Here is a 27,948-nt window from a genome sequence, read left to right as displayed (position 1 = left end):
AAATTGATGGCAATATCTTGGCTTGGCTTTCTAACCTCTTAAGGCTTTTAAAAGTCAAATCTGAGATTATTTATCAAAACTTTCAGGAAAAAAAAACCTTAAAAGGCCTGCGTGGTCAACTATTATCCTTGTTACACCCATGTAAATAAAGAGCCCAGCCTTCTTTTGTAAATAAGAATAATCTTATTTTGAATATCTTGGTCAGATGGGAGGTGACTGTAGAGAAAAATTTTATGTTTCAATAGAAAACTATACTATAGTACACCTTTGTGGGTTATTAGATTCTAGTTCTGTTCATTGCCTTTGATCCATTTTGCATTTCCTTGTAAACTACATGATTTTTCTTACCTACTTGTCAGTTGGACTGAATCTTGCCTTCTTACACATTTTGTTAGTTTTCACCAAATTTTTGATTCTTCTAGTATCCTTTAATATCTGACTGTAATTGCCCACACTAATAGTTCCCATTTTTTTCCAATTCTCCTGACTTGGCATTACTGAGAACTAAAAGTTGATTTTCCTTATTCAGACTAGATTGTCTTGTAGTTGAATTTTCTCCCTGGGATGTCAAGGAGCCCTAAGAGCTGAAGCTGGACAAATTGATATATACATTTCAAAGTAGTCATTGGCACAGTAGATTGTGTATGGATGACTTTTATGCCTGGAGCTGCTGCTGTGTGCGACACTCAGGAAGTTCACCTTGATTACCACGTCTTTCATGCTCTGGTCCAGAAAATAGCCATGACTGTGGACAATCTTCCCCAAATCTCTCTGATGTCTGTGCCGTCACTGAAAACATTCCAACTGTCATCAAATGGCCACTGCCATACTCACTCCACCATTTAAAAATGTTTGTAATCTAACCTCTAGGAATCTTCTTAATTGGCTACCCTCTGCACTCAGAAACTTGGATTTATATTCTGCTCCAGCCATTAATATATTTTTTTCTTCTTGCCTCCAAAAAAATCTCCTTCATTAAATTCCTGATTGCTCACACCATTCAGCAAATATCTTCTACTACCAAGTCTCAAATTCGGTTCAACTAGTCCTTCAACAACAGATAGCTTCTGAAATGCACTACATGAACTAGCTCTCCTAAGTTGTTTAAAAGAAAACCTAGTTTCCCTCTAACAAAAGAGGAGACCAACAAAAATGGTCTAAACATTCTCCTTAGCTTGATTAAAATTTAGACAAATTTCTTCCTCATTATAGGCCTGACTCCTCTTTTCTTAGCACATTTACTTTAGAATACTTGCAAATGTAAATTCCTTCTCAGCCTCTTTGAGAGGTAAATCTTCTACAACCCAGGAATATCTTTCTCAGGGACCTGGGAGCCATCTTTTTGAAATGTAAACATTAGAAAGGATACAGTAGACTACCTTCGGTGACAATTAGCAAACACAGATGACCTACTCACACTAACCAACCTCATCTCTGTTCTCTCGTACTCTTCCACTAGCTTATCCCAATGCTTAAAATCCTTTCTGCCTTTTGTTTCACGGATATGAGTTCAATATCTCTCCCCCATTGCAATAGTCTTGAATAAAGTCTTCCTTGCCTTGTCTATTAAGTTGTCCAGTGCAATTTTTCTTTGACAATCCTCGCAGCAACGTGAACGCAAGCAGACAAGGATTTTCATGTTCAGATACTTTATCATTCAGTCACTATAACTGTATCCTTTGGTAGTTTTCAGTGTAGATTTGACATTATGGGGAATTAAGTTTCTTACATGGTAAGGAAGAGCCAGTAGAGTACTATGTTGTGTTTATTTATAGAACACAGAAGGAAAGTCATTTTTGAGGAGAGGAAAAAAAAATCCTGCCTCTCATCAATATGAAAGTATTTCAGTCAGTAAAACTTAACATAAAATTATGTGTTTTCCCTTATCTGTATTTTAATAAAAACTTTGGAAAGCAGTAGCCAGGCAGTTTTATGTCAGATAAATAGTATACCTGCAGCTCATTACTGAAAACATTAATTAAAGATTAAAAACATAAGACCTTTTATAGAAATTTTAACTGGTCCCTGGGTCTTAGCATTCAATTATCATTTCTGAAATCTGAAATCAACATATTTTATGTCTAAATTGAGAGAGTACATTTGAAACCAAAATTCAAAGGCATGCCTTCTGGTGGGCTGACTGATGGGAAAGGGCTGTGATTACGCCTAATTTTCACCCGCTATATCACGATCTCATTGATTATGTTTCTCAGCTTGCTAAGGGTTTTGCGAGGTGATTTTCAAGATGAATATTGCTATTTGCAGGAGTTCCTGAATAGGAATATTTTGGGAGTAAATTGCACATACCAAGCGATGTGCAGTCAATTTTCACTCCAACATAAACAATGTATTAGAACACAGCCTTAAGGCTTTTTTTTTTTAACTTGGGTTTCATTACACAGCTAGCTGCATTTCATCAATAATCACGAAGTGCCAAGCAGACAAAACTGAGGCTCACAGTGGGTATTACATATTTTTCTAACAGGTGCTCACAGTTTGACTAGGGAAAACAAATGATCTGGATGGCAAGACCTTAGGTCCTTTGTTTCGGGGGTAGCTATGGCCACAATGGCCAGATCAAAAAACCATATGTTTAAATTTAGGAAATGGGGGCAGCTTGTATATCGACTTTCTTTTCATTAACTCATTTCTCAGATTTTTAAAAGGTGTTTCTGTGCGTTAAAAATGGTCATGTCCTCAAAATTGCTTAAAAAGTTTTTCCTTTTTTTTTTTGGTTTTCAGTGGTTTAAAGTAAAGCGAGGTCCATTTTCCCATCTTTTAACTGGAAAACATTGAATCTCTTTAAGCAGAAGGCTATAGCAGACTGTATAGACTAAAATCACATATCTTAGAAGAACTGTGCAATATGAATCAATCATTTATTAGACAATGACTATAGATAGAAGCTAGACACAGAAGGATAAAGAACTAGGTAAGTTAGTCAATTATTCACACAGGTCACTATTTTCTGATTATAAGCTAGGGGTCTGAGAATTATGGGGGAAATCTCTGAAGTCATCTTATGTGATTTTAGGGTTATTTATTTTTATTTTTATTTTTGCTTTGGATACAGCCATAAGCAGAAGAAAAAAGCTAAAGGAATATATTTGAAACCTGCACTCCAGAGATGATAAACTCAGAATATGCATAGAGGACTGAAGCCAAGGAGTTTTACTGCCAGAAAAAAGGCAGCTGCCTCTCCCCTCAGTGAGTTAAACCAAGCTGCAGGAGGCAAATATCATGATTTTCTGAAACTACACACAGCATTGAGAGTGGTGACTTGTAGCTTTGAAAAAGGAAAGTGATTAACACAACTGAGAGTGGCTTTCATTCCAAACGGCAGGAACCCATTTGGCAGGAACCTATGGGCCATGGACAAAAGCCCAATGAAAGTTTTCAGTATTTGAGAATCATTCTAGGGGCACAGACTGGGACTAAAGTCACTTTGTTTGAGTCAACAACAGTTATTTGTATCAGTGGACTTTATTGTTTCTCTTAAATATATTCCATGCACAGAGATAGCTCATATCGTGTATATCTTTTTTTTTTTTTATCATTTTAATGAAGAAGCACATTTTAACTGAAGATTATGTTTAAAAGTAAAGAAATTGTGCTTTTATCTGTGAGTTCCAAAATGCTATTTCTGGTTGAGAACAAAGAATTTATGGCCTTTTCTCTTTGCAATACCAAATCAAGAATATTTAAGAATATATCAGATCCAAAATAATTGAGAATCTGGCTGAGGTTATTGTTTATTGGACCAAGTAATATTACTTCTTTGTTGAAATTATTTATCGACTAATGAAAAATCAGTATTGATGAGATACAGTTGCACTGGAGAAAGTGTGCTTATTAAATACCTCTGAGGATACTATGTAATAGTTAGGCGGAAAAACTAAATGGATCCCAGAACTGATGGCTTCCCAAAACAAGGATGTGTGGCTTTGCACTCACCTAGTTTTATCTTTGTGACTGCACATAACCTAAATGCATGGTGACTAGTGCATCATAAGCCACGTCTTGGTGTTAAGACCTCCAGTGTGCCATCACTGTGCAGGTTGAGTTGTTACCTGCCCTGAATATTTTCTTAAAGCTAATTTAATTTGCTGAATTTAATCAGCAAATTAAATCATCAGACTGAACCCAAGACCATCCTACTTGTTGAGCAGCCTGAGTTTTGCACTGACGAAATGATATATAGCTGTGACTTACATACTGTCATGTGCTCTTGGGGGTAGGTACCAGAATGGTAGATATAAACATGAGGAAGAGGTAGGGTAAAAGTAGTGGAGTGCACTTTGCAAACATAACTCATTTTAGTTATATCAAAGCATTCTCTCTCTATCTTTCTCTCCTTATCCTCATTCAAGCCCATCTTTCCTCAAGTTTCACTTTTCTTCTCTAGAAAATCCTCACACTTCCTTATGTCCTTGACTTGTTTCCTAGCAAAACAGCAACTAAATAAAAATAGGTCGTTTTAATCCTGGAAGGTAAATAAATTGAATATTTTGGTTCAATGAATTCAAAGATAAAGTTTACTTAAAGATGTTACTTGTTTAGTATGAAATTGCCCATCATTACATTAATTAATAGGTTGTGCTTTCAATTGAATTGGTTTATATGATTGGCTATTGAATGTTGTTGGCCCATAGGAGATGCAAAACAGGGTATTGTGTTGGGACAAGTCCTTAGAATATGATCCTGGGAAGGGAGAGAAGATAGGAATAATAGATGTGTACAGGGACACTAAAAAAAGGAGATGGTGGTGTCCTATTAGCATGTTTGTCTGGAGCTCTAGGCTTATTTGCAGCATCTCATTAGCATTCTCGGTGTCTTTTTACCGTCTTTATTCATTGACTGAAAAATACTAACAAGCACCCACCATATACTGAGCCCTAAGATGGAGGTATTTAGAAATAAGTGGGATAAGGAAGATAATTAAGAAGATGCTCTTTGCATTCAAAGAATAGTGTGCTGAGGTACTCAGGTCTGTAAATTTTAAGTGTAAATTACACCAAGGCCATAGGAGATGAATACAGAGGTTTATAAGAAGGCCTAAAAGGGAGGGTTTTTTAACTCTACTTGGGGTATGGAAGAAATGTTTGAAGAAGCAATCACACTGAATTCAGTTTTGAAGGATAGAGGAAAACTCATCATGAGACAAAAGGAAAAAGAAGTCATTTAAAGAAAGAGATCAAGAACAGAGTCATGATATAAAACCACATGTATACAAAGATAACATAAAATTTGTTATGGCTAGAATATTAAGGAGAGGTTGTTGTCAGAATAGGAGGTGAGAAAGATAAACTGGAGTTAGTCTGAGAGAGTTTTATAAACATCTACTGAAGAGCCTTTATTTTGCGGGTACCTAATCTCCTAAATAACTTCAGTTTTAGATAAGGAGTCTACAAATATATAAGTACAATTAAAGTAGGAATGGAAAATGGATTGTAGTAGCAAATATGATGACGGCATTCTAGTGATATGAGTTTAGTAACTACATTATTGCTAGTAAATGCTGGAAGAACAGAAAATGCTAGTCAAATAACAACAACCACCACCACCAACATTATAACAACAATAATAATGATGATAACAAATTAGAAACTTAGTTCAGTGATATTTCCATTCTTTTGGAAAATAATATTTAAAGCAAAAAGTCCCTACCTTAATATCAAATGGTCCTGTTTGATTTGGTTGATTGTAAACTTCCAACTGATTCCTAATAGGAGACAGCCACAGAAGCAGATGATTTAATTGATCTTCAAGCTGTCCAAGGTCTTTTACGTGAGCCTCAATTTCTCTTTGTTTCTCAGGTAAATATCTAGAAACCTGCAAGGAAAAAAAATATTCTCATAGTTTAAATAAAAATGGAAAAAGAAATATTTTCAAAAGTTATTTGTTATAAAACATTATGGAAATTTACTGTATTTGGTATTTTAACAGCATGATAGTGATTACTCATATGTGTTACATGTTAAGATTTAATTTATGTATTACAAATTACCGATTAATAGTCTTTCCTCAAATTCTATGTTTTAAAGACAATAAGCCCTGGAAATTCAAAACACACACCCAAATGAAACTCAACTCCAACCAATAAAAGAAGTGTATTCTTTACTTAATTTCACTTATTCTTTACTTAAACTCACTTATTAAACATTACTTCTAACATTCTTTTATGTTAAGAAAAATTATATGAGTAAATTCTTTCATGTACCAAGAAACTTGGTGGGGTAAGCATTTTTGTGAGCTATAGTTTATGGGCCTTAGTATAACCAAATAAAACTGAATCAGAAGATTGGAAGAAAAAGTACAAAACAATATTTGGATTAGAGTGAAATATAAGAGAATGATTACAGGTTATTTTTATTAAGGGCTTACAATGTGCCAAGCATCATGTATGGACATTTCACATTTATTGCTTTCTTTAATCTACCTAACAACACTATGATATACATACTATCATGATCCCAATTTTTCAAATGGATGATGTTACTGTGGTTGAGAATATAAAATAACTGTTCAACATTGTGGGGGGTCTAGAATTAGGTTGCTTCTTTTTAAATCCTGGTTCTAGCACTTGCCTGGTACTTTATTTACTCAAGTTCTTTAATTCTCAGTGCCTTCTCTATAGAATGAGGGCAATGATAGTACCTGCTTCATAGGGTCACTGTGAGGATTAAATAAAGTAATACATGTAAATAGCTTAGAGCAATGCTATCCATAGTAGTATATGACAATAAAGTCATTAAATGTTAATGATTATCGCTTCGGCTCAAGTATAAGTAGAAAGACAATAAGAGTAAACTCTTTTTCTTCAGACTATCAAAGACTAAAACAGGTACACAGAAATAAAGAACGTGAACCTGCAATGGCAAGTCTTTATGATGATGTTAATAATACTATTCTAATGATATAAACATAACATTACATTGTAATATGAACACAAACATTATATATATGTTATATAATATTATCATGTTACTATGAATAATAATAGAGAATATTTTTAAGGAAAACTAAATAAACATACCAATATATTAGTGCATTATCTAAACAGTGCCCCACACTTTGGAACAATTGCTTTAGATACTTTTAGAAGAACTAATATATTGAACATTATATTTTTTAATTGGACTCAACAGTTGGGGTAAAAAGGATATCCATTAATGGACAAAGTAACCAGTCAATTACTTTATAGGGGAAGGAATTTTACATAAACTCTTATTACATGTAAACAATATGCATTTTGAAATATACTGTAAATACAATTATATGTATTGCAAAAATGCATGTGGATGCATGAGCAATGGGTTAACATCCAGCCTGTGCCAATGTAGTGTGGGCCTGACCCTAGGCTCTCACAGTGATTTTTCCTTTCAACATTAACTTTAAGATGAAAGGATATGTTGGGCTGCCTTGTTTGTTGTATGAATCTATATCTAGATGTGGATCTGTGAGGTAGAATATAGACCTTTCGTCTATATGATTAAAATGATGTAAAATGTGGAAGGGAAATAGAGGTTGTGCCTTCTATATGATGACCTGAACAAACCTTGGTTTTCATTCCTGGCAGACTTTCCCTGTGAGGGTGAGGAGTCAAAAGAAGCAATGTGTGTGAGTAGCGTGGAATGTTTGCCCAGGAATAATGAATCATGGTTCTATACTGCTTTCTCTGACTTGTATCCTGCTATAAAGCTAAGTAAACAAAGTACTAGACAAATGCCTATTTGCATTTCATAAATTCTGACCCATAAATAGACATCTATGGTGCTGAACTATATTTATATATGTGTGTATATATGTAAGTGTGTGAATGTGTGCGTGTGTGAGATAGTTGATATCACAAATGTAATTCCATGTATATAATATATAACCTAATAATACCCTTAATTTATCTTTCTCAACATTTTTAAGGAGGTAAATAGTTTACTTTTATTGGATCATTTCATATTCACAGTACATTTAAAAATAATTTTACAGCTTCAACTTATAACATGTAAGAGCCTCTAGATTCAGAGGCTACTGGAGATAATAGCCATCATATTTTCTTAGAATCTCTTAAATCAAACTATGGACTCATTTATATATGATCACAAAATATTTTGTGTTTCATATAGGCTTTATATATAACTACAGAAATCTGTAATATGTGTAACTTTTAACTAAGATAGTTGGCTCATTCAATCTACCCATTGCTTCCTGGTTTTAGAAACAGAACAATCCTTGACAGAAAACAGTGCATTTGGTGAGATTTGGCTGATATCTGGAATTATTAAATGATACCATATAAAGAGATTGTGGGGCACAAGTAGTTTTCAGATTAGTTATGACATCTGCATTCGGTATAGCCTCACAGACCTTGGGATTCCCCCACAATAGCATTTACCGTACACTGTTTAAGTTGTTATTTACATTGACCTTTCTCACTGAATTTTAATTTCTGGATAACTGGGTTTTTACACATGATAGACTTTCAATAAACAGCTGTTGAATGGAAGACGAACATTTTCCAAATTGAAATTAACTTCTCTTTTTTAATATAAGAAGCAATACATGTCCAGAGTAGTGAACGACTTAAAAATATAACTTTATATTCTTGTTAAACAGCTTTAATTAACATACAAAAATGTTAGTAAATTGGACTACATAAGCATCAGAAACTTCTGCATGGCAAAGAAAACTAAAAGCAAAGTCAAAGGACAAATAACAAATTGTGAAAAAAAAAATTTGTGACTCACTTCTCAGATAAGGGACTAAATTTCCTAACACATAAGAGAGCTTCTGCCAATTAATAAGAAAAAGGTCAACAACCCAAAAGAAAATTTGACAAAAGTTAAGGACAGTTCACACACACACACACAAAGAACACCAATGGATTTTAAACATACAAACAGAAGCTAAGCCTTGTCCATAATGAGAGGTCTGAAAATTTCATTTATTGCACTGACAAAAATCCAAGTTTGAAAACACACTATGCTTCCAAGGTTGGTGAAAATACAGACTTCAATACATGTTCAATGGGTTGTACACACTAGTGTGCCCCTTGCAGAAGATAATTTGGCAATATCTATAAAACACATGTAAACTTTGATAGAGAACTTTTACTTTTAGGAATGTATCTTGTAGATAAATTTCTAAAACTGAAATCATTGTTTGGTGATGGTAGGGCAGATGGTAGATGAGGTGGAAGATTTTCCACTATATTTTTTAATTTTTGAAAAATATAAATGAGTTACTTTTGCAAAGGCATATTAATTTGGAAAGAAAACTTACTAGCTTTTTTGCTTCATACCAAAAAATAGTGGTGAGAAATTAAATTTTACATATTTTAATGACAAATCATTAATAATAACATATAACATGTTTAAAGCCATCAGTCAAAAATCTTCTAATTATTTTCCTATAACAATATTGCTTAGTTAATGGTAGCACTGAATTTGAGACCATCTAACACATAATTTTCGTGCTCCCTCCCTTCAAAACACTCTTCAGGAATTGATGGCTTCTCCTACATACTTCATGGGAAAAAATGAAGATGTAAATAATTTATGGTACAGAATAAGAGTAAGTTTTATGTCAGTTTCTATATATTTTAAAATAATTTAGTATTATATTTACTACTTCATAGTCTTATCAAAATATGAATATAGAGGATTCTGGGAAATATGGTGGAGTGAGAAACATCCTCAGATCTCTCCACTTGAAACAACAATAAGCTGAACATTTAAAACTCAACAAAAAACACCCAAATTGAACATCAGCACATCTGAGCGTGGAATCTGCACATAAGAGCTACCACAGGTCAGAACCCTGGGTGTCGGGTGGTGGACTGGGAGAAATAAAGAAGCTGCCTCTTGTAGCCTCTGGAACTCCCTGCAGGAGAAGGCGGAAGGGAGAAGGTGCAGCGACTTCCCTGAACAGCCCTGCCTGGAAGTACTGTGAGTTTTACACAGCCGACAGCAGGGCCAAGTCATCAGGACAGAAAGCAGAGAAGTGGGACAGGATTGGAGAGAAACAACAGTTGATTTTTACCAGCTGCAGTTGCAAAACTGAGGTTGAGCCATAGCACTCAATTCCCAATCCAGAGGGCCCCTCCGCCCGTGCCCTCTGAGACTGATCACTACAGAGCCCCCGGGAAATCTGAGCAAACCCTGCCAAGACTGTTGCTGACACTGATAGGGACTGAAACTGAGGGTAGTGAGCATGATTAAATATCTACAAGAAAATTAAAAAGGCATTATTTAGGCTTTATGTAAAGCAAGGATCCAAGAGGCTTCGTCGTCACCTACTGGAAACCAAAAGAAAAGTGCCTTCTTTGCAGCAGGCAAAAGAGAAACCTTTATATAATAAATTTTCTTTCTGGAAAAACAGCAGAATACAGTTCCATTAATACCCAGGTGGAGAAATAGTCTATTAAACACCACGAACAACCAAGGTGACAGGGTGTCGCAGAAAGAAAAAGGGAAATCTCCAGAAAATAAGCTTACAGACATAGAAATATGCAACTTAAATGACAGAGAATTCAGGGTGGTACTTCTGAAAAAACTCGTTGAGTTCTGAAACGAGTCATATCAACAATTTCAGGAACTGAAAAAACAACTAGATAAGCATAGCAAGGAAATTGAAACCTTCAAAAAGAACAGAATAGATCTTCTGGAGATAAACAAACAAACAAACAAACAAACAAAAAACAAACAAACAAAAACACTGTAAGAGTAGAAAAATGAAATAACAAGCTTGGGAAATAGAGATGACCAAATGGAGAAAAGGATCAGTGATCTCGAAGACAGAAATCTAGAAATAAATCAGAAGGAAGAAGAGAGAAATCAAAGAATGAAAAAATATGAAAAAGAAATACAAGAATTAGCTGATACCATCAGGAGAGGAAATATAAGAATAATGGGCATTATCCGAGGTGAAGAAAAGGAGCAGGGACTAGAAAGCATTTTCAGCCAAATAGTTGATGAGAATTCCCAAATCTAAGGAATGAACTGGAGCTTGGATTTCAAGAAGTCAACAGAACATCCAATTATCTCAACTCAAAAAGACCTTCACCAAGACACATTGCATGAAAATTATCAAAAATCAATGACAAAGATAGAATTCTTAGAGCAGCCAGGGAGAAAAAAATGGCAACTTATAAAGGAAAACCCATTAGATTATCCTCAGACTTCTCAGTACTAACCTTACAAGCCAGAAAGGAATGGAATCAAATATTTAAACTATTAAGTGAAAGGAACTACCAGCGTAGAATAATGTATCCAGCTAAGTTCTCCTTTAGATACGAAGGAAAAACTAAGACTTTTCAAGACATACAAAAATTGAAGGAATTCTCCACTACAAGGCCTGCACTACGGGAAATACTAAAAGTGGTCAGCTCACCTAAAACAAAATGGAAAAAAAAAAACATAATTAGGAGTAAAGTGACATCAGGCAAATAGAAACAGAGGAGTGCAATCCTTACTAAGTACAGGGCATTATAAGCTTAATTAATAAGAAAAAAATTGCTATAGCAAGATAGTAATGAACTTTCAGCATACATAGGGACAAATTCAGATAACAATGACTGAAAAGGGGAGGATTCAAAGATCCAAATTTGCAACAGGGAATTGAGATAAGGCACATGCAGAAGAAAATGGATGACTGTTTATATATATATATACATATATATATATATATTATATATATGTATATATATACACATATATATAATATATATAAATATATATATAAACATACAGTTATATATATATAGAGAGAGAGTTATATATATATAACTATTCTTTTCATATTCATAATGGTAATGACACACCAAAGATTCAAACTGAAGTATATAACATACAACAAGAAGAACCAGAGGGAAAACCCAGGAAAGTCAACCAAAGTAAAGAAAATAGAAACACAAGGATGAAGAAGTGATGGAAACACCAAGCTACCAGAAAGAAAAAGAAAAAAAACAGCTATAAGAAGACTTCATATTTCAATAATCACCCAAAATGTAAATGGACAGAACTCACCAATAAAAAGGCACAGAGTTGCAGAATGGATCAAAAAACAAAATCCATATGCTGCGTCCAGGAGACACATCTCACCTCCAAAGACAAATATAGACTCAAAGTGAAAGGGTGGAAAATGATATTTCAAGGAAATGACATTCTGAGAAAAGCAGGAGTTGCAGTACTAATATCAGACGAAATAGACTTAAAAATAAATAAAGTAAAGAAAGATAGTGAGGGACACTTCATAGTGATTAGGGGAATCCTGCACCAAGAAGACGTAACATTTATTACGATCTATGCTCTCAATAAAGGAGCCCCAAAATATGTAAAGCAATTACTAACAGAACTAAAGGGAGAGACAGAGCAAAACATTATCATAGTAGGGGACCTACATACCCCATTGTCAGGTATGGACAGATCATCCAAACAGAAAATCAATAAGAAAATAACATTTTTAAATGACACATTAGACCAACTGGACATAATTGACATATACGGAGCCTTCCATCCCAAAACAGCTGCTTATACATTCTTCTCTAGTGCACATAGAACATTCTCAAGAATCAACCACATACTGGGACACACAGATACCCTCAATAAATATGAGTGTTGAAATCATACCAACCATATTCTCTGATCATAATGCTTTGAAACTAGAGATCAACTGCAAAAAAAAAAAAAATCAGGAAGAACTATAAATACATAGACATTAAACAACATGTCACTGAAGAATAACAGGGTCAGAGAAAAAATAAAAAGAGAGATCAAGAGATACAGAGACACGAATGATAATGATAGTACAACATATCAAAACTTTTGAGACATGGCAAAAGTGGTCATAAGAAGAAAGTTCATATCATTACAGGTCTACCTCCAAAATCAAGAACGAGCCTAAATAAGCAACCTAATGCTTCAACTTAAAAAAAAAACTAGAAAAGGAAGAACAAATGAAGCCTAAAGTCAGCAGAAGGAAAGAAATCATCATAATTAGAGCAGAAATAAATGAAATTGAAAACAAAACAAACAAACAAACAAAAACAATAGAAAAAATAAAGGCAACAAAGAGCTGGTTCTTTGAGAAGGTTAATAAAATTGACAAATCCCTAGCTAGACTCACTAAAGAAAAAAGAGAAAGGACACAAATAAACAAAATCAAAGATGAAAGAGGGGAAATTACAATTGACATTGCAGAAATACAAAAGATCGTGCAAGAATACTATGAAAAAGTATATAATACCAAATTTAATAACCTAGAAGAAATGGATCAGTACTTAGAAAAATACAATCTTCCTAGACTGAATCAAGAAGAACTGGAAAATCTAAATAGACCAATCAGCAGTATGGAAATCGAAACAGTCATGAAAAACCTACCAAAAAGTAAAAGTCCAGGACTAGATGGCTTCACCAGTGAATTCTACCAAACATTCAAAGAAGATTTAATACTTATTCTCCTCAAACTCCTCCAAAATATCGAAGAGCAGACAATATTTCCCAACTCATTTTATGAGGCCAATATTACCCTAATACCAAAACCTGGTAAGGATAATGCAAAAAAAGAAAACTACATACCAGTATCTCTCACGAACACAGAGGGAAAAATCCTAAATAAGATACTAGCGAACCAAATACAGCAACATATTAAAAAGATTATACATCATAATCAAGTGGGCTTCATCCCAGAGGCACAGGGATGGTTCAACATACGCAAATCGATTAATGTGATACACCACATAAACAAATTAAAAAATGAGAATCATATGATCAAAACACTTCACAAAACCAATATAGAAGGAAAATACTTTATACTTCATGGTGAAAAACTATAAACCTTCCCTCTAAGATCAGGAACAATGTAAGGATGTCCACTATCGTCACTCTTATTCAATGTAACATTGGAGGTCCTAGCAAGTGCAATCAGACAAGATATAAAAGGCATCCAAATAGGAAAAGAAGAAGTCAAACTGTCACTATTTGTGGATGACATGATTCTCTATATAAAAAACCCTAAAGAATCCACAAGAACACTACTAGAAACAATAAGCAAATACAGTAAAGTCTCTGGATACAAAATCAACGTTCAAAAATCTATAGCGTCCCTATAATCTAATAATGAAGTGTCAGAAAAAGAAGTGGAAAAGATACCACCTTTTGCAATTGCAACAAAAATAATAAAATACCTAGGAATAAATTTAATGAAACACGTGAAGGACCTATAACATGAAAACTACAAGACCCTATTAAAAGAAATCAAAGAAAATACAAAGAAATGGAAAGATATTCTGTGTTCTTGGATTGGAAGAATCAACATAATTAAAATGACCATATTATCTAAAACATTATACAGATTTAATGCAATCCCCATCAAAATTCCATGAGCTTTTTTTAAAAGAAATAGAACAAAAAATCATCAGATTTGTATGGAAGCACAAAAGACCCTAAATTGCCAAAGCAATCCTGAGAAAAAAGAACGAGGCTGGAGGCATCACTCTGCCTGACTTCAAATTATACTACAAAGTGACAGTAATCAAAACAGCATGGTCTTGGCAGAAAAACAGACACAGGGACCAGTGGAACAGAATCGAGAGTCCAGAAGTAAACCCATATTTACATGGGTAAATAATTTTTTACAAAAATGCCAAAAACATACAGTGGAGAAAGGAAAGCCTCTTCAATAAATGGTGTTGGGAAAACTGGAAGGCCACCTGCAAAAGAATGAAACTAGACTGTTGTCTATCACCACGCACCAAAATTAACTCAAAATGGATTAGGGATCTGAATGAATATAAGACCTGAAACAATAAAATGCATCGAAGAAAACATAGAAACTAAACTCAAGGACCTTGGACTTAAAGAAGATTTTATGAATTTGACTTCAAAGGCAAGGCAAGTAAAAGCAAAAATAAATGAATGGGACTACATGAAATTAAAACCTCTGTTCAACAAAAGGAACCATCAACAAAGCGAAGAGATAACCATCCAAATGGGAAAATATATTTGCAATCAACGTCTTCGATAAGGGCCTAATATCCAAAATATACAAAGAACTCATATAACTCAATAACAACAAAAAAGAAAATGATCCAATCAAAAAATCGGCAGAAGACCTGAACGGACACTTTTCCTTAGAGGACATACAAATGGTGAACAAATATATGAAAAGATGCTCAACATCGTTAGCTATTAGAGAAACGCAAATCAAAACCACAATGAGATACCATCTCACACCTGTTAGAATAGCTATAATCAACAGGACAAGTAATACCAAATGCTGGAGAGGATGCGGAGAAAAAGGAACCCTCATACATTGCTGGTGGGACTGCAAATTGGTACAGCCCCTATGGAAAACAGTATGAAGGTTTCTCAAAAGCCTGAGAATTGATCTACCATATGATCCAGCAATTCCTCTACTGGGTATTCACCCCAAAGACTTGAAAACCCATATCCGAAAAGATATTTGAACACCAATGTTCATAGCAGCATTATTTACACTGTCCAGGACATGGAAGCAACCGAAGTGTCCTATGATAGATGATTGGCTAAAGAAGCAGTGGTACATATATACAATGGAATATTACTCCGTCATAAGAAGAGATGAAATACTGCCATTTGTGACAATATGGATGGACCTCGAGATAGTCATGCTAAGTGAAATAAGCCAGACAGAAAAAGTTGAATACCACATGATATCACTTGTACGTGTGATATAAACCTAAAAGCAACAAATGAACAGTACAAACCAACAGAGACTCATGGACATGGATAATGGACTAGTGGTTACCAGAGGGTAGGGTGTGGAGGAGGAGGGAGGTAAAAGCTTAAAGGATATAAGGAGGTAGGGGGAGGGTGTACTGGGTAAAGGGGATAAAATGTATGGTAGCTGAAGGAAACTGGATTTTGAGTGGTAAACACACAATAGAATATACAGATGTCAAATTATAATGTACACCTGAAAATTATATAATTGTATTAACCAATGTTACCCCAATAAACTTATTTAAAAAAATTAAAAAATATGGACATAAACACTTTACTAGTCAGATGCATCTTAATCTTTTTAAGTTATTATAAAACTGTGTTCGTCATACAACATGTTCCCTGTGGTGAAAGAAAACAATTAAAAACATTCAGTTCCCTTATGTGTTAATTTAATATCTAACCAAATCTTGACCTAATTTCACACTAGATTAACTTCTTTTCTTTCAATTTCTGAATTTTAATTTCAAATGTGCAGAAGTTTTAATATTAAGATAAACAGAGGTGTCTATTTTAGAAAAAAAACAGATATTAAATATTGACTTCATAGCTTACACCAAAGACATTCTAGAGAAATTAAAGAGTTAAGTGCAAAAATATTAATAGTAACAGAACTAGAATAAAATGTTGGTGTGGAGGAGCTCTTTACAAGTAGAAAGGAATGCAAATAAACTATTAAATATAATACTTGTATTGTTAATTTAGAAATTAAGGCCAATTAGCAGAATTAAAAACAAATGACAACTGGTAATATTTACAGCATCTATCAGACACAGGGTACTATTCTTACATATAAAATGATTGTCTAATGAATCTTCAGATGAAGAATCTGAAAAACTTCATAAAGAATATATAGGAATTTTACACAATATGCAAACAGCCAACAATCTACAGAAAAGTCCAACCACTAAATAATCAATGAAAAGCAAATTAAAACAGCAGCAATATACCATTGTATGTCTATTATATTGGCTTTTGTAAAAGGTATTTGTCAAAATTCTGGAAAATAAGCACTCTTATGATGTATGTTGGAGCATAAATTCTTACATTTGTAGGGAGTTATTTGATAATTCAAAAAAAAAAAAAGAAGCAAGACCTCTATCATGAAAACTACAAACATTACTCAGAGATTAAGGAACACCTAAACAAATAAAGGAATATAACTTGTTCTTGTATCGGAAGGAACCACTTGAAGGTACCCATTGGAAGATCCAATATAGTAGAGGCATCAGTTTTCTTTAAATAGTTTGTAAATTCAATGCAATCCTAGTCAAAATTGCAGCAGCTAGTTTTTAATAAAAATTGACATGCCAACTCTCAGATTTATATGGATATTCAAAGAGCCAAGAACATCCAAGGCAATCTTGAAGAATAACAAGGTTTAAGAATGTTTACAACCAGATATCGATATTTATTATATTAATTCTGTGTGGTACTGCTGTGAGAACAAATAAACTATATTATTTACTTAATTTATGATAATGGCATGACTTTAGTTAAGTGAAGAGTGGATGATTTCAATAAATGGTTCCAGGTTAAGTGGCTCTTCTTATAAAAAAATGAATCTTGACTCTCCTATTCTATACCACAGACACAAAGATCAGTTCCAGATTGCTGTGCCTTCATGTAAAAGGCAAAACAATAAAGTTTCCACAAGAAAGAGCAAATCTAGGTTGAAATAAGATATTTGCAAGGCCTATATTTGACAAAGGACTTGTATCCAAATAATTCCAATATCTATGAGAAAAAGACAGATAGCTACTTTTTTTTTAATGGGCAAAAGATTTGCACAAGGACTTCACATAATTAGATATAAAATGGTTCTAATCTTTAGAGGATTACAAATCAAAACACAATGATACCAGTTCACATCCACCAGAATGGCTGAGAGGAAAAAGAATGGAAATACATACTCTTGATGAGAATATGGAGAGACTGAAACTCTTATATAATGCTGGTGTGAGTGAATTAGTACAACCATATTGGAAAACTATTTGGCATTATTTCCAAAGCCAAATAAATATATACATATCATCCAAACCAGTCATTCTACTTCTAAGTACATTCCAAAGGTATGTGTATATATATGCAGTAAAGGATATGTACATAACAGCATTATTCATAATGGCCCCATACTAGAAACAATCCAAATATGTACCATTAGTAGAATAGATAAACTGTGACATTCACACGATGAAATACTGTAAAGAGAATAAATTAACAAGACTATGGTACATGCACTAGCATAAAAAATCTCACAAAAATGTTGAATAGGAGAAGTCAAAAATAAGGGCATATACTCTATGATTCCACTGATATTAATTTCAAAGGCAGGCAAAAGTAAAGATGTTAAAAGTGAGAGGAGTGCTTATCCTTGGGTGAAGGCAGTAGCTGGGAAGGGGTTAATAACTAGGAAGGAGCATGAGAAAGGCTCCTGGGGTAATGTTCTAATTCTTGATCTGAGTGCTAGGAGCATGCAGATGCTAACTTTAAAAAAATCCATCAACTTATGATTTTGCACTTCTCCATGCATCTTTTATCCTTCAGTTTAAAAGATTATGTAAAGTATTTTAAAAGCCTTAAAAGTATTCACTTCTTTTAATCATGAAATTCTACTTCTAAATTTTCCTAGGGGAATATAAGAGATATGCATAGAGACATATAACAAGAATGCTCAATCAATTCTGTCATTTATACTAGTGAAAAACTGAAACAAAATTCCCCAAATAGAATTATTACATCTATATAATGGAATTCTTGGCATCCAGTGAAAGTACATATCATGAAAAACATTCTATTATATTGAAAATATTCATGACATGTTAATAAAAATAATTACATATCAGATATGAATGATCTTTTCTGTGTATATTTCACATATTCGTACCTACATATAGATGCGCATATATATATATATATATATATATATATATATATAATAATTGGAAATACATAACCAAATTTTTTTTTGGGGGGTGTTACCAATTACAGATAACTTTTATTTGTTAATATATTTTTTGGCCTTTTCTGAAGTTACCACACAGAAAAAGTATTATTTTTTATGTTTTAAATGTGAAATAAAAATAAATAAATGGTTAGTACTGGTTGGATGGCTGGTTATCCCTCCAAAATATTAGCAACAATAAAATTGCTATTATAACATAGATTTATAATATAATTCAGATACTATATGATAGATTTTACTTATATTAGCTCCCTTAATCTCGTCCATGATCCTATAAAATACGAATTATTTTCTCAATTAACAAATGAGGCAATTAAGACTCAAAACTAGAAATAATAGTCCTAATGTTACTAGTAAGTGAAAAAAAAAGTTGGTATTAAACATCCAGGTTTTTCTGACACCAAATTCTACTCTTTCATTTCTCTTCCCTCACAAAACATATTCTGCTATGTGTCAAAATCCAACATATTACTTGAGAAATGGAGTACTGAAACTTATACTTTTCAAAAGTTTTTGTTTTTGTGGGAACAACCTACACAAATACTCATTATCATTAATGAGATACACATTTATAAGTCAACCATAATATGAAACAATATAAATGAAGTGTATATGTATAAATATATTTTGAAAACAAAAAAATAACTACTTAACATTTATTAAGACTATTATATAGGGACTACAATGTAAATTCAATTGCTGACTGATTAAATTTTTGGATTATGATTAATCCAAAATCATGATTAAATGATCTTTATATAACTATAATAAGTAACTTCTTTGTTTTGTAGATTTGCCATTTATTTTAAAATAGAGGTATATATAAAATAAGTTGTTATAATGATTAAAAATAGTAAGAGAAAATTGTCAAATACATAAGTCACCATTTACATAATAAATTAGCATTATTTCCAAAGAATGATAAATGCTGAATTCTGAAATTTTCATACATAAAAATATAGATAATAGTTAATTGAATTTTAATGTTAAATTTCTGTCTCATATCATTCCAAACTAAATATCAGGTGAATGAAAATGTAGATGTAAATATGAAACAAGAAAAATAATAAAAATGAGTAAATGTTCTTATAATTTTGATACAAAAGTTGTCATTTTGATTTAAAAACCATAAAGTGATAGATTTAAATTCCTAACAATATAAAATTTCCTTACACAAATAATCAAACAAGCAAAAGAAAAATCAAAAAAGAAAATAATCCATCTTAAGTAATTTTACAGATGCTCAAGATAAAAGCATTCTCACAGATCAATAGGAAAGAGATGAATATTTAACAACAAAAAAATTGGACAAGGATCAGAAATAAATAACTCATCAAAGAAAAATTATAAATGACCTCTAAGTCTATTAAGACTATTTAACTTTACTAGCAACCATAGAAATGAAATTTAAACAGTGAGGTATAATATTGTATCTCTTTATTTGGCAAAGATTTATTTAAACTATCTGGTATTGCACTACAGTGGTGTCATACAATAGTAATAGCGCATGGAATTGGGCCCTCTCATATACTGCTGGTAAGCAAGTAAGTTGGAATATCCCTGCGGATGGGGTTGGGAGTCAATGGGGTAGAATTTTGCAATATATATTCACATATAAACATATTCTCACACTTAGGCCATAAATTCTACTACTAATAATTTATGTTAAGGCAACAACAATATGTACATATATCAAACTACAAGAATGTCTGCCACAGGCTAATTTATAGATACAAAACATTTGATATAGCATGCATGCTCACCAATTATAGAACACTCGTCTGGTGAAATACTCTACAGTCATTTAAAAAGTGACATAGGTGTATATTTAGTAATATGGAAAAACGTATGGTGTACCAAAAGTTTTAAAATTGCAATTTGTGGGTAATAGGTCATCTTTTCTCAGTTGTACTTTTAATTTTTCTGCAATGAATATGTATTACTTTTAATATGAAAATGGCTATCTTAAATATAGGTGCACATGTATACTTCTATGGAAATAGAATATTTGTGTAGCACTTACAATAAACCAAGCATTATTCTGTTTTATTTAATACATCGATGTTCAATAATAACAACCCTATTATAGATACTATTATTGTCCCTATTTTACACATGAAAAACTGATACAGAGAGGCTAAGTGATTTGCCCATGGTCACACAGCCAATCGTGGTAACAGCTAGAATTAGAACCCAAGAAGTTAAGCTTAAAAGCTCATGCTCCTAACCACTGTACCACTTTGCCTTACATTCATTTTAGCTAAATGACTTTGAGAAACCATACTGATATGAGTACAAAAGTCTTTCTTTCATAGCATTTCTTAGAATAAATTCCTTTAGGTACTGATTGTGGATTTTACTATAATTTCTTCATAACTTTGAATATATGTGTGATGATAAAGTACTATTATCCTCGCAACTACTAAATTCAACTTCCAAAATTGCCCCTTGTTTTATTTTCCTGCTTAAATTATGTGACTGATTTCCAATTGTCTCCAAATTCTTTAGCCTGCCTTTTTAAACAATATAGTTCTTGATAATCCAACTTTATCAACCATTCTTCACATATTTTTGATAACAAAACTCCATTTTGGTCAGAATGGTGACCATGCTGTTCTTGGTATATGACACTTGACTTTTCTTTCTTCTGTTCCCCTGTCATTGTCTAGTTTGCCATTGAAATGTCTGCTTTTCCCTGAACAAAAGATCTCTTTTTTTAATTAACACATATAAAACCCTTCCCCATCCTTCATGTTTTGGGTGATGAAAGTGCCACTTCCTCAGAGAAGATTGTTTGATCCTTCTGGATGGAAATAATTATTCTTCCTAATAAACTCTATAGCATTTATTATCTGTGCTACTGTATCAGACCTTGTCATGTATTGTTTTTTTTCTTTATTTACTGTTCTCTTTCAGCTTGTCTTCTTCCTGTGCCTCCCCAAAGTTTGAATATACACACACACTGTTACACACGCACACACACAGACTCAGCCACAATTGAATTTTACAACTTTGTATATCCTTACCACTTTGTCTTATACGATCTAGCATTTGTCCAATGAAAATCATACAAACCAGTCAATTGTTTGCTAATAGAACAGAGAAGAGAGAAATTAAGGCTGAAGATTAAAAGGAGAAATCTCTTCAGAGTACTTCTGTTCTTACATACTTTGCATTTCCAGCTCTGCTTCTTGTTTTAGTCTATTTGTGAATGCCCAAGCTCACTAGAACAGTAAGAACAGTTCTTGCCTGGCAGCTGGACTGGTGAAATGTGATTTAAGGAACACAGGAGTATAAAACGTTAGGATCTGGTCAGTCAAGGAAACTAAGGAACACATGTAGAAGATTTAATTCTCGACATTTTTTTTTGTTAAGTTGTGTTGATGTCATGGATTCTGGAGCTAGAGATAAGACTAGATATACATTAATTACAGCACTGGCAGGAATATTGCCCATGCAATTAATTCAGTGAATGTTTACCTAGTAACTATTTTTCTTTCAACCACTGTTCTATATACTATTTATAAATCTACTGCTTTTTTATTTGATTCAAGTTGCCCATTGTATGGCTAAGTATAACCTTCATTGCCAACACCATTCCACTTTGAAAAATGCTAAGTAACAGTGCATCTTAAACATATAATCTCTTACCACTAACCAAGTTTGAACAAAAAAAACTTCCAAAATTTAGTAATATTGATTAAATGATTCAAGTAGACCATCATCTTCCTTTGGATAAAAATGTATGTGGTATGAAATATTGAGAGACCTCATTTCACCTTGCATATTTTGCAATCTCGATAAATTAAAGCTACTAGAGAACCAGAACTTAGGAAAGATATATACTCAAGTACAATACTTAATAATTTTTCACAACTGGTCTCAAGGTAAAATATCTCTCTGACTAGGAAGTCATTTGTTTTCTTTACCTCTGGAAATTTAATAAAAGAATAATGAATATAAAACTGAAAAAAATACATTATGTTTACATGCCACCAACCATTTAAAAATTGTAAATCCATAAACAATTTTAAAGTGACCAATTATGATTCAGTTTTAGGACAGTTATCCCCCTGCCCAATGGCATAGCTACTGGGATTATACTTTGAAAATAAGTGGATTTTCTCTTTGAAGTATGTGGTTATAACTTACAATGTTTAAAGGTCTATATTTCCCACACTGCTTCCAGTTTTAAGTACAGGTACTAGTTAAGTTTCCTGTATCAAATCACAGTGTATATTAATTTCATTGCATAACCACTTCATTACCACACCTGACTTTTGTTATTGTTGCTAAAGATCTGAAATGCATAATACATGATGGGGTAAATGAACACATCTAGAGAGATTTCATAGTCAGTGAAATTTGATGTACAATAAATAGGTTTGCAGTCGTTGGAAAACTCGGCCCTTATTACCACACTAAACCCATATTGGCTTTTAAATAAACCTTAGTGTTCACAAGAAGTATTCTTGTTCATTAACTTATTAATTTGCAGTATAAGCAACTATTTCCATGGTAAAATCTTTAATAATATGCATAATTCATGGAAAAAATTTTTCACTCTTTACCTTGATTCAAACCTACCCTAAGGTTAGGTAACAAGCCCTGTAACAGCTCCCAGAGGCATTAGACAAGTAAAGTGAATTGGGGAAATTGATTTGCCCAAACTTCAATAGCTATCATTTATCTTCTAAAATGGATTTTATAGGGATTTACACCCACCTAACTATCCACCTACCCACACACTCTTTACTACATAATGTGATTTTGATCACATATTGTTTAAACCCTAAGGATAATAAAACTCACAAAGATGTTAAAATGTAATTTTATATGACACATACACACTCCACAGAATGTGTTGTTACAAATTAACCCCATATTTTTCTCTTTCTCTTCATTGTAAAACAAGGAAAAAGCTACTTTATTCTTACATTCTCCCATTGGCAGTCCTTGTTGTTATCTGCTTAAAGGGCCTTAGCAGCAGGCTGGCTGACATAGATATATTCGTAAGAAACACTGTTTTTGTGTGAGTGTGTGTGTGTGTTTTGTTCATTTGTTTTGTTTGATCAAAATTCAAGGAAAACTAAGCCATGATCAGTTTAATTTTACCCAAGCACCAGGAATCATAATAAATTTTAACAGCTTGGTATTTATTAAGATAGTCCTTGAGGTGTCACTTAAAATTAGCTATTTCAACAACAAAATTTTTAAAAACCAGAGTCTTCTTTGTTCATTTATATACATCACTATATTCCAGAATATGGACTTCAGAGGGGGGGGAAAAGTGAAAAATATAACACATAATGACGTATCCTCGATTTCAGAAATTCCATTAAAAAACAATTTAACTATTTACATATAACTTTAAATTTAAATTACTTAAAATTAAATACAATTTAAAAATCAGTTCCTTGTCTGCATTCACTATTTCTAATGCTCAAAAGCCACAGTGTATTGGACAGCAGAGATATATCCATCACTGCAAAAAGTTACAAGCCATACAAGCACTTGCTTCAGGATTGATGCATCTAAAAGACTTATTAATCCTCATGACTTCTTTTTAAAGCAGAACAAGATACTTTAGAAAATAATTATTCTGGGAGTGTTTAAATACATACACAAATCTGACAGTTTGGACAACATGACAATGAATTGCTGCTTTTAAACTCAACATTTTCTGGCTAGAAAGTTTGTTGTTTTCCAAAATTCCTTCTGTAAAAGAAAGAAAATCACCACGTTGAAAATAAGTTTTCTTTCTTTGCCTTCCTCTGAATGAAATTATTTTATTATGATTTTAAAAATATCAAGATTAAAAAGTATTTTTGCAACAAATGACATAATCCACATAACCAACATTTTTATTCTCTTCGTGCAATAGTCTATAGTGTTGCAAATTGATGCATTATTCTTATTTATACTATGAGGTAAATGCATATTTCATTACCCACTAAGTGAAACACGCCTAACAATAAAAGAAATCAATGTTCCCAGGAGTTTTAATCTTACTGACAAAAAAGAGTAATATGATATAGAATAGCTGCTGCTGGAAATGGTGATGCCTAGCAAGGGTGTTTATTGGTTTTGAACACAACAATGGGAGGACGTGCCACTGGCAAATGTTAAGTTGAAGCTCTACTAGGTCTGCAGACAATATGAGAAAATGAAATAAAACTCGAAGGTGGGTGAGTCTCTCCGTGCTAGCCAGAAGAGAAAAGAGCATAGAAATTTGAAAAAGAAGTATTTGATTTCTTTGGAAAAAATGAAAAATCCAGGTAGAAGTCAGGGCCCAAATAATTTAGTTTTCTAACAGGAATGTTGCTATCATCCCATTTCAACAAGACTTTAGGGCAGAAGGCATCAAACTATGGGTCAAGGTTCAAACCTAGCTACCACCTGTTTTTATACAGTCTGAGAACTAGAAATGATTTTTAGACTTCAAGTAATTGACAAAAAATACCCAAAAGACAGGAAATATGAAAAAATTATAAGAAATTATATTAAATTCAAATCTGTGTCTATGAATAAAGTATTACCAGACTACGGCCACACCCATTCATTTACATATTGCCTATGGCCAATTTTGCACTATAAAGGCAGCTTTGAGTAGTTGCAGCAGAGACCCTACTGCTTGCAAAGCCTATAATATTGACTATTCGTGCCTTTACAGATTTTGTTGACCTCTACTCCAGAAGATCATTGAGTTGTGGCTCAGCCTCCAGTCCTTCTAAGTCCTTTCTCCGCCTAGATCCCACAGCTGCTTTGAGGAGTGGGTCAGTGAGGTGGCGCCTGGGGTTCAAGGTATGAGAAAACACTTTTAAATATAGCATTCATTAGCTCATGTCTTCTTGGCAAACTGCTCATGTAACTTTGAAAATGTACAAAAACAGCCACCTCTATTGGAAATTAAAAAAGTTCACAACCCTCCTTGCTTGTTGTTGAGGAAGTTTATGGCCAGTATGTGCATATGTCTGATCTGGCTGGGCATCCACCTGGAGCAGCTGAAGCCTGCAATGGCAGTCAGCTAAGATCTAGAACCTGGCTATTGCATGTGGTAGATGTTTAGTAAGATCGAATTATTTATATTTTGTTTTAAAATGCTTTCATTTGTTTTCCCAGCAGAAAAAAGAGCAAAAGAAAATGAGACAAAGAATTAAAAAAATAGAGGTGATGTACCAACACAAAAGCCAGAAAAATAAATTTTAAAAATATTGTTATTAAATCCTGTAATTTACCATTAGCCTTGATGAGCCCTGAACTACACTGGTCAACATGCTTGCCACTAGCTATATATGGCTATTGAGAACCTGGAATGTGGCTATTTGAAATAGAGATAGGGAGTAAGTGTAAAATACACATTGGATTTCGAAGACTTAGTACAACAAAAGGAATACAAAATATCTTAATATTTTTATACTGACATCATGTCAAAATGATACCATTTTAGATACACTGAGCTAAATAGACTATATTATTAACATTAAGTTCACCCATTTAGTTTTACTATTTAATGTAGTAATAGAACATTTAAAATCACCTATGTAGCTTGCATTATATTTCTATTGGACAGCACTGGTATAGAAATAATGCTATGCATCTAGATTGCAGAAAACAACTAAATGAAAGAAAATCCATATATGTAAAAAAAGGCATGTGACTTTTAGCATGTCTACTAAGGTCTTAATTTTAATAAAAATTAGAGGTAAATTTTTTTTATACATAGAAAGTCAATTTCTTCTTGCATCTACTAAATAAATGCTGAAGAAGTATTTTAAGCAAACAGGATGGAAAAACAAATTATTAGCTTGCCTTGGATTGGTCTAGCTCTTGCCAATATGTTCCCTATACTCTTTGAGATGAAGCAACCCCATGTGTTAATTCCATATCCTTATTCTCTGGTGTCTATGTTTAATTGAGCTCTCATGCTAAGGCCTTTGGGTACTGTCTCCCAACCACACCGTGCCTGGAAACCAGAGCTGTATGAATCTGGTTTGCACATCACTGTTGTCCACCTTTTTGGGCCCCCAGGCTGTGTACCATGAAACTATATCCTTCAGTGAACAAAGGAACAGCTACATATGGATACTGTTATATTACATAGGAGTCAGGTAAAAAGAGGGAAGAGATAGATACAGATCCAGGGTCCATTTCTAGGTCTCAGATGAGGAAGCCTGGTGGTGACTTCCTCTGCAGTAGGGCTGAGCAGCATAACCCAGGGGAGGAAAGAGGTAGAGGCATGTAACTGGGAAAGAGAAATGACAGTCAGGGATGTGAATCAATACTGCATGGCAAGGGGCAGGTTGATAACAGAGAATTAGAAGTCAGAGGATCCAGGTTCTAATACCACCTCTGCCTCTATTTGTACATTTGGGCCTTTTAGTGGATATATTTGGAATTCCATTATCTCAACTGAAAAATGCGGAGATTGGATTAGACTATCTCTGAGGTGCCTTCTCCAACTTGAATGTTCTATGAATAAATTTTATCTCTGGCAGACAACAGAGACGACTGTGTCACTGAGTTTAAAGGAGACAAAGACTGTGTCAACCTGACACCTGGATGTCTGGAAACATAAAAGATGTTTCTGAGGGTTTATTAGGAGCCTGTGAAATAGGCCTAAAATGTGGAAAATCCCATGACAATGGTATACCTTGTCACCCCAAGCAGATGTAAGCTTAATTCTCCTCACAGTAAGATAATGAGCAATATAATAGAGCCTAACCAAGCAATTTTGGATACAGGCTAAACACAATCAACTGCCATGGTGTTCCAGTAATTTATTTAGAGGATTTAAACATCTTTCCTCCAAAGCTGAGATTCCTGCCAGGTAACCTGTGTAATGGACCTAGTGCAATGACTGACACCAAATGGCCAATAATTTTGTCCAGCCCTAGGGTTTTGCTGGTGCACGAGGTGCATTTCCTGGCTATGGCTAAGGCTGTAGCTACATTGCTGATGATGCGGCAACATTTTAGGCTCTGATTTCCAAGAGTGAGCTGAGACTCAGTCATTCTCAGGTCTTGAAAGTCACCATTTTCACGGTCAGGTTAGAGAAATTCAAGTATCTCATGTCCTGAGATACAGAAGAGGACAGAAGTTTGGGGGTATCGGGACAGTGTTTGTGAACTTAAAGAAACAGTCCTTTGAAAGGCAAACACAGAACTTGCTCCGAACTTCTCTATTCCTGATTCATTCCCTAGAGGCTGTGTGTAAAGTAAATAC

General features: G+C 33.5%; 1 protein-coding gene across 1 annotated transcript in view; it reads right to left on the bottom strand.

Annotated features, from left to right (window-relative positions):
• DMD (dystrophin) overlaps positions 1 to 27,948 on the bottom strand; it is a 1,897,222-nt gene that overhangs the window by 666,874 nt on the left and 1,202,400 nt on the right. Inside the window, 1 exon segment of the mRNA XM_039846417.1 lies at positions 5,668 to 5,832. Within this exon segment, the coding sequence (XP_039702351.1) occupies positions 5,668 to 5,832 (165 nt within the window).

This window comes from Pteropus medius, unplaced genomic scaffold, assembly GCF_902729225.1.
Source record: "Pteropus medius unplaced genomic scaffold, Ma_sr-lr_union100, whole genome shotgun sequence".
In the NCBI taxonomy this organism is placed as follows: domain Eukaryota; kingdom Metazoa; phylum Chordata; class Mammalia; order Chiroptera; family Pteropodidae; genus Pteropus; species Pteropus medius.
Note: the sequence above shows the minus strand (reverse complement) of the source record. Positions and strands in the feature narration are given on the sequence as shown.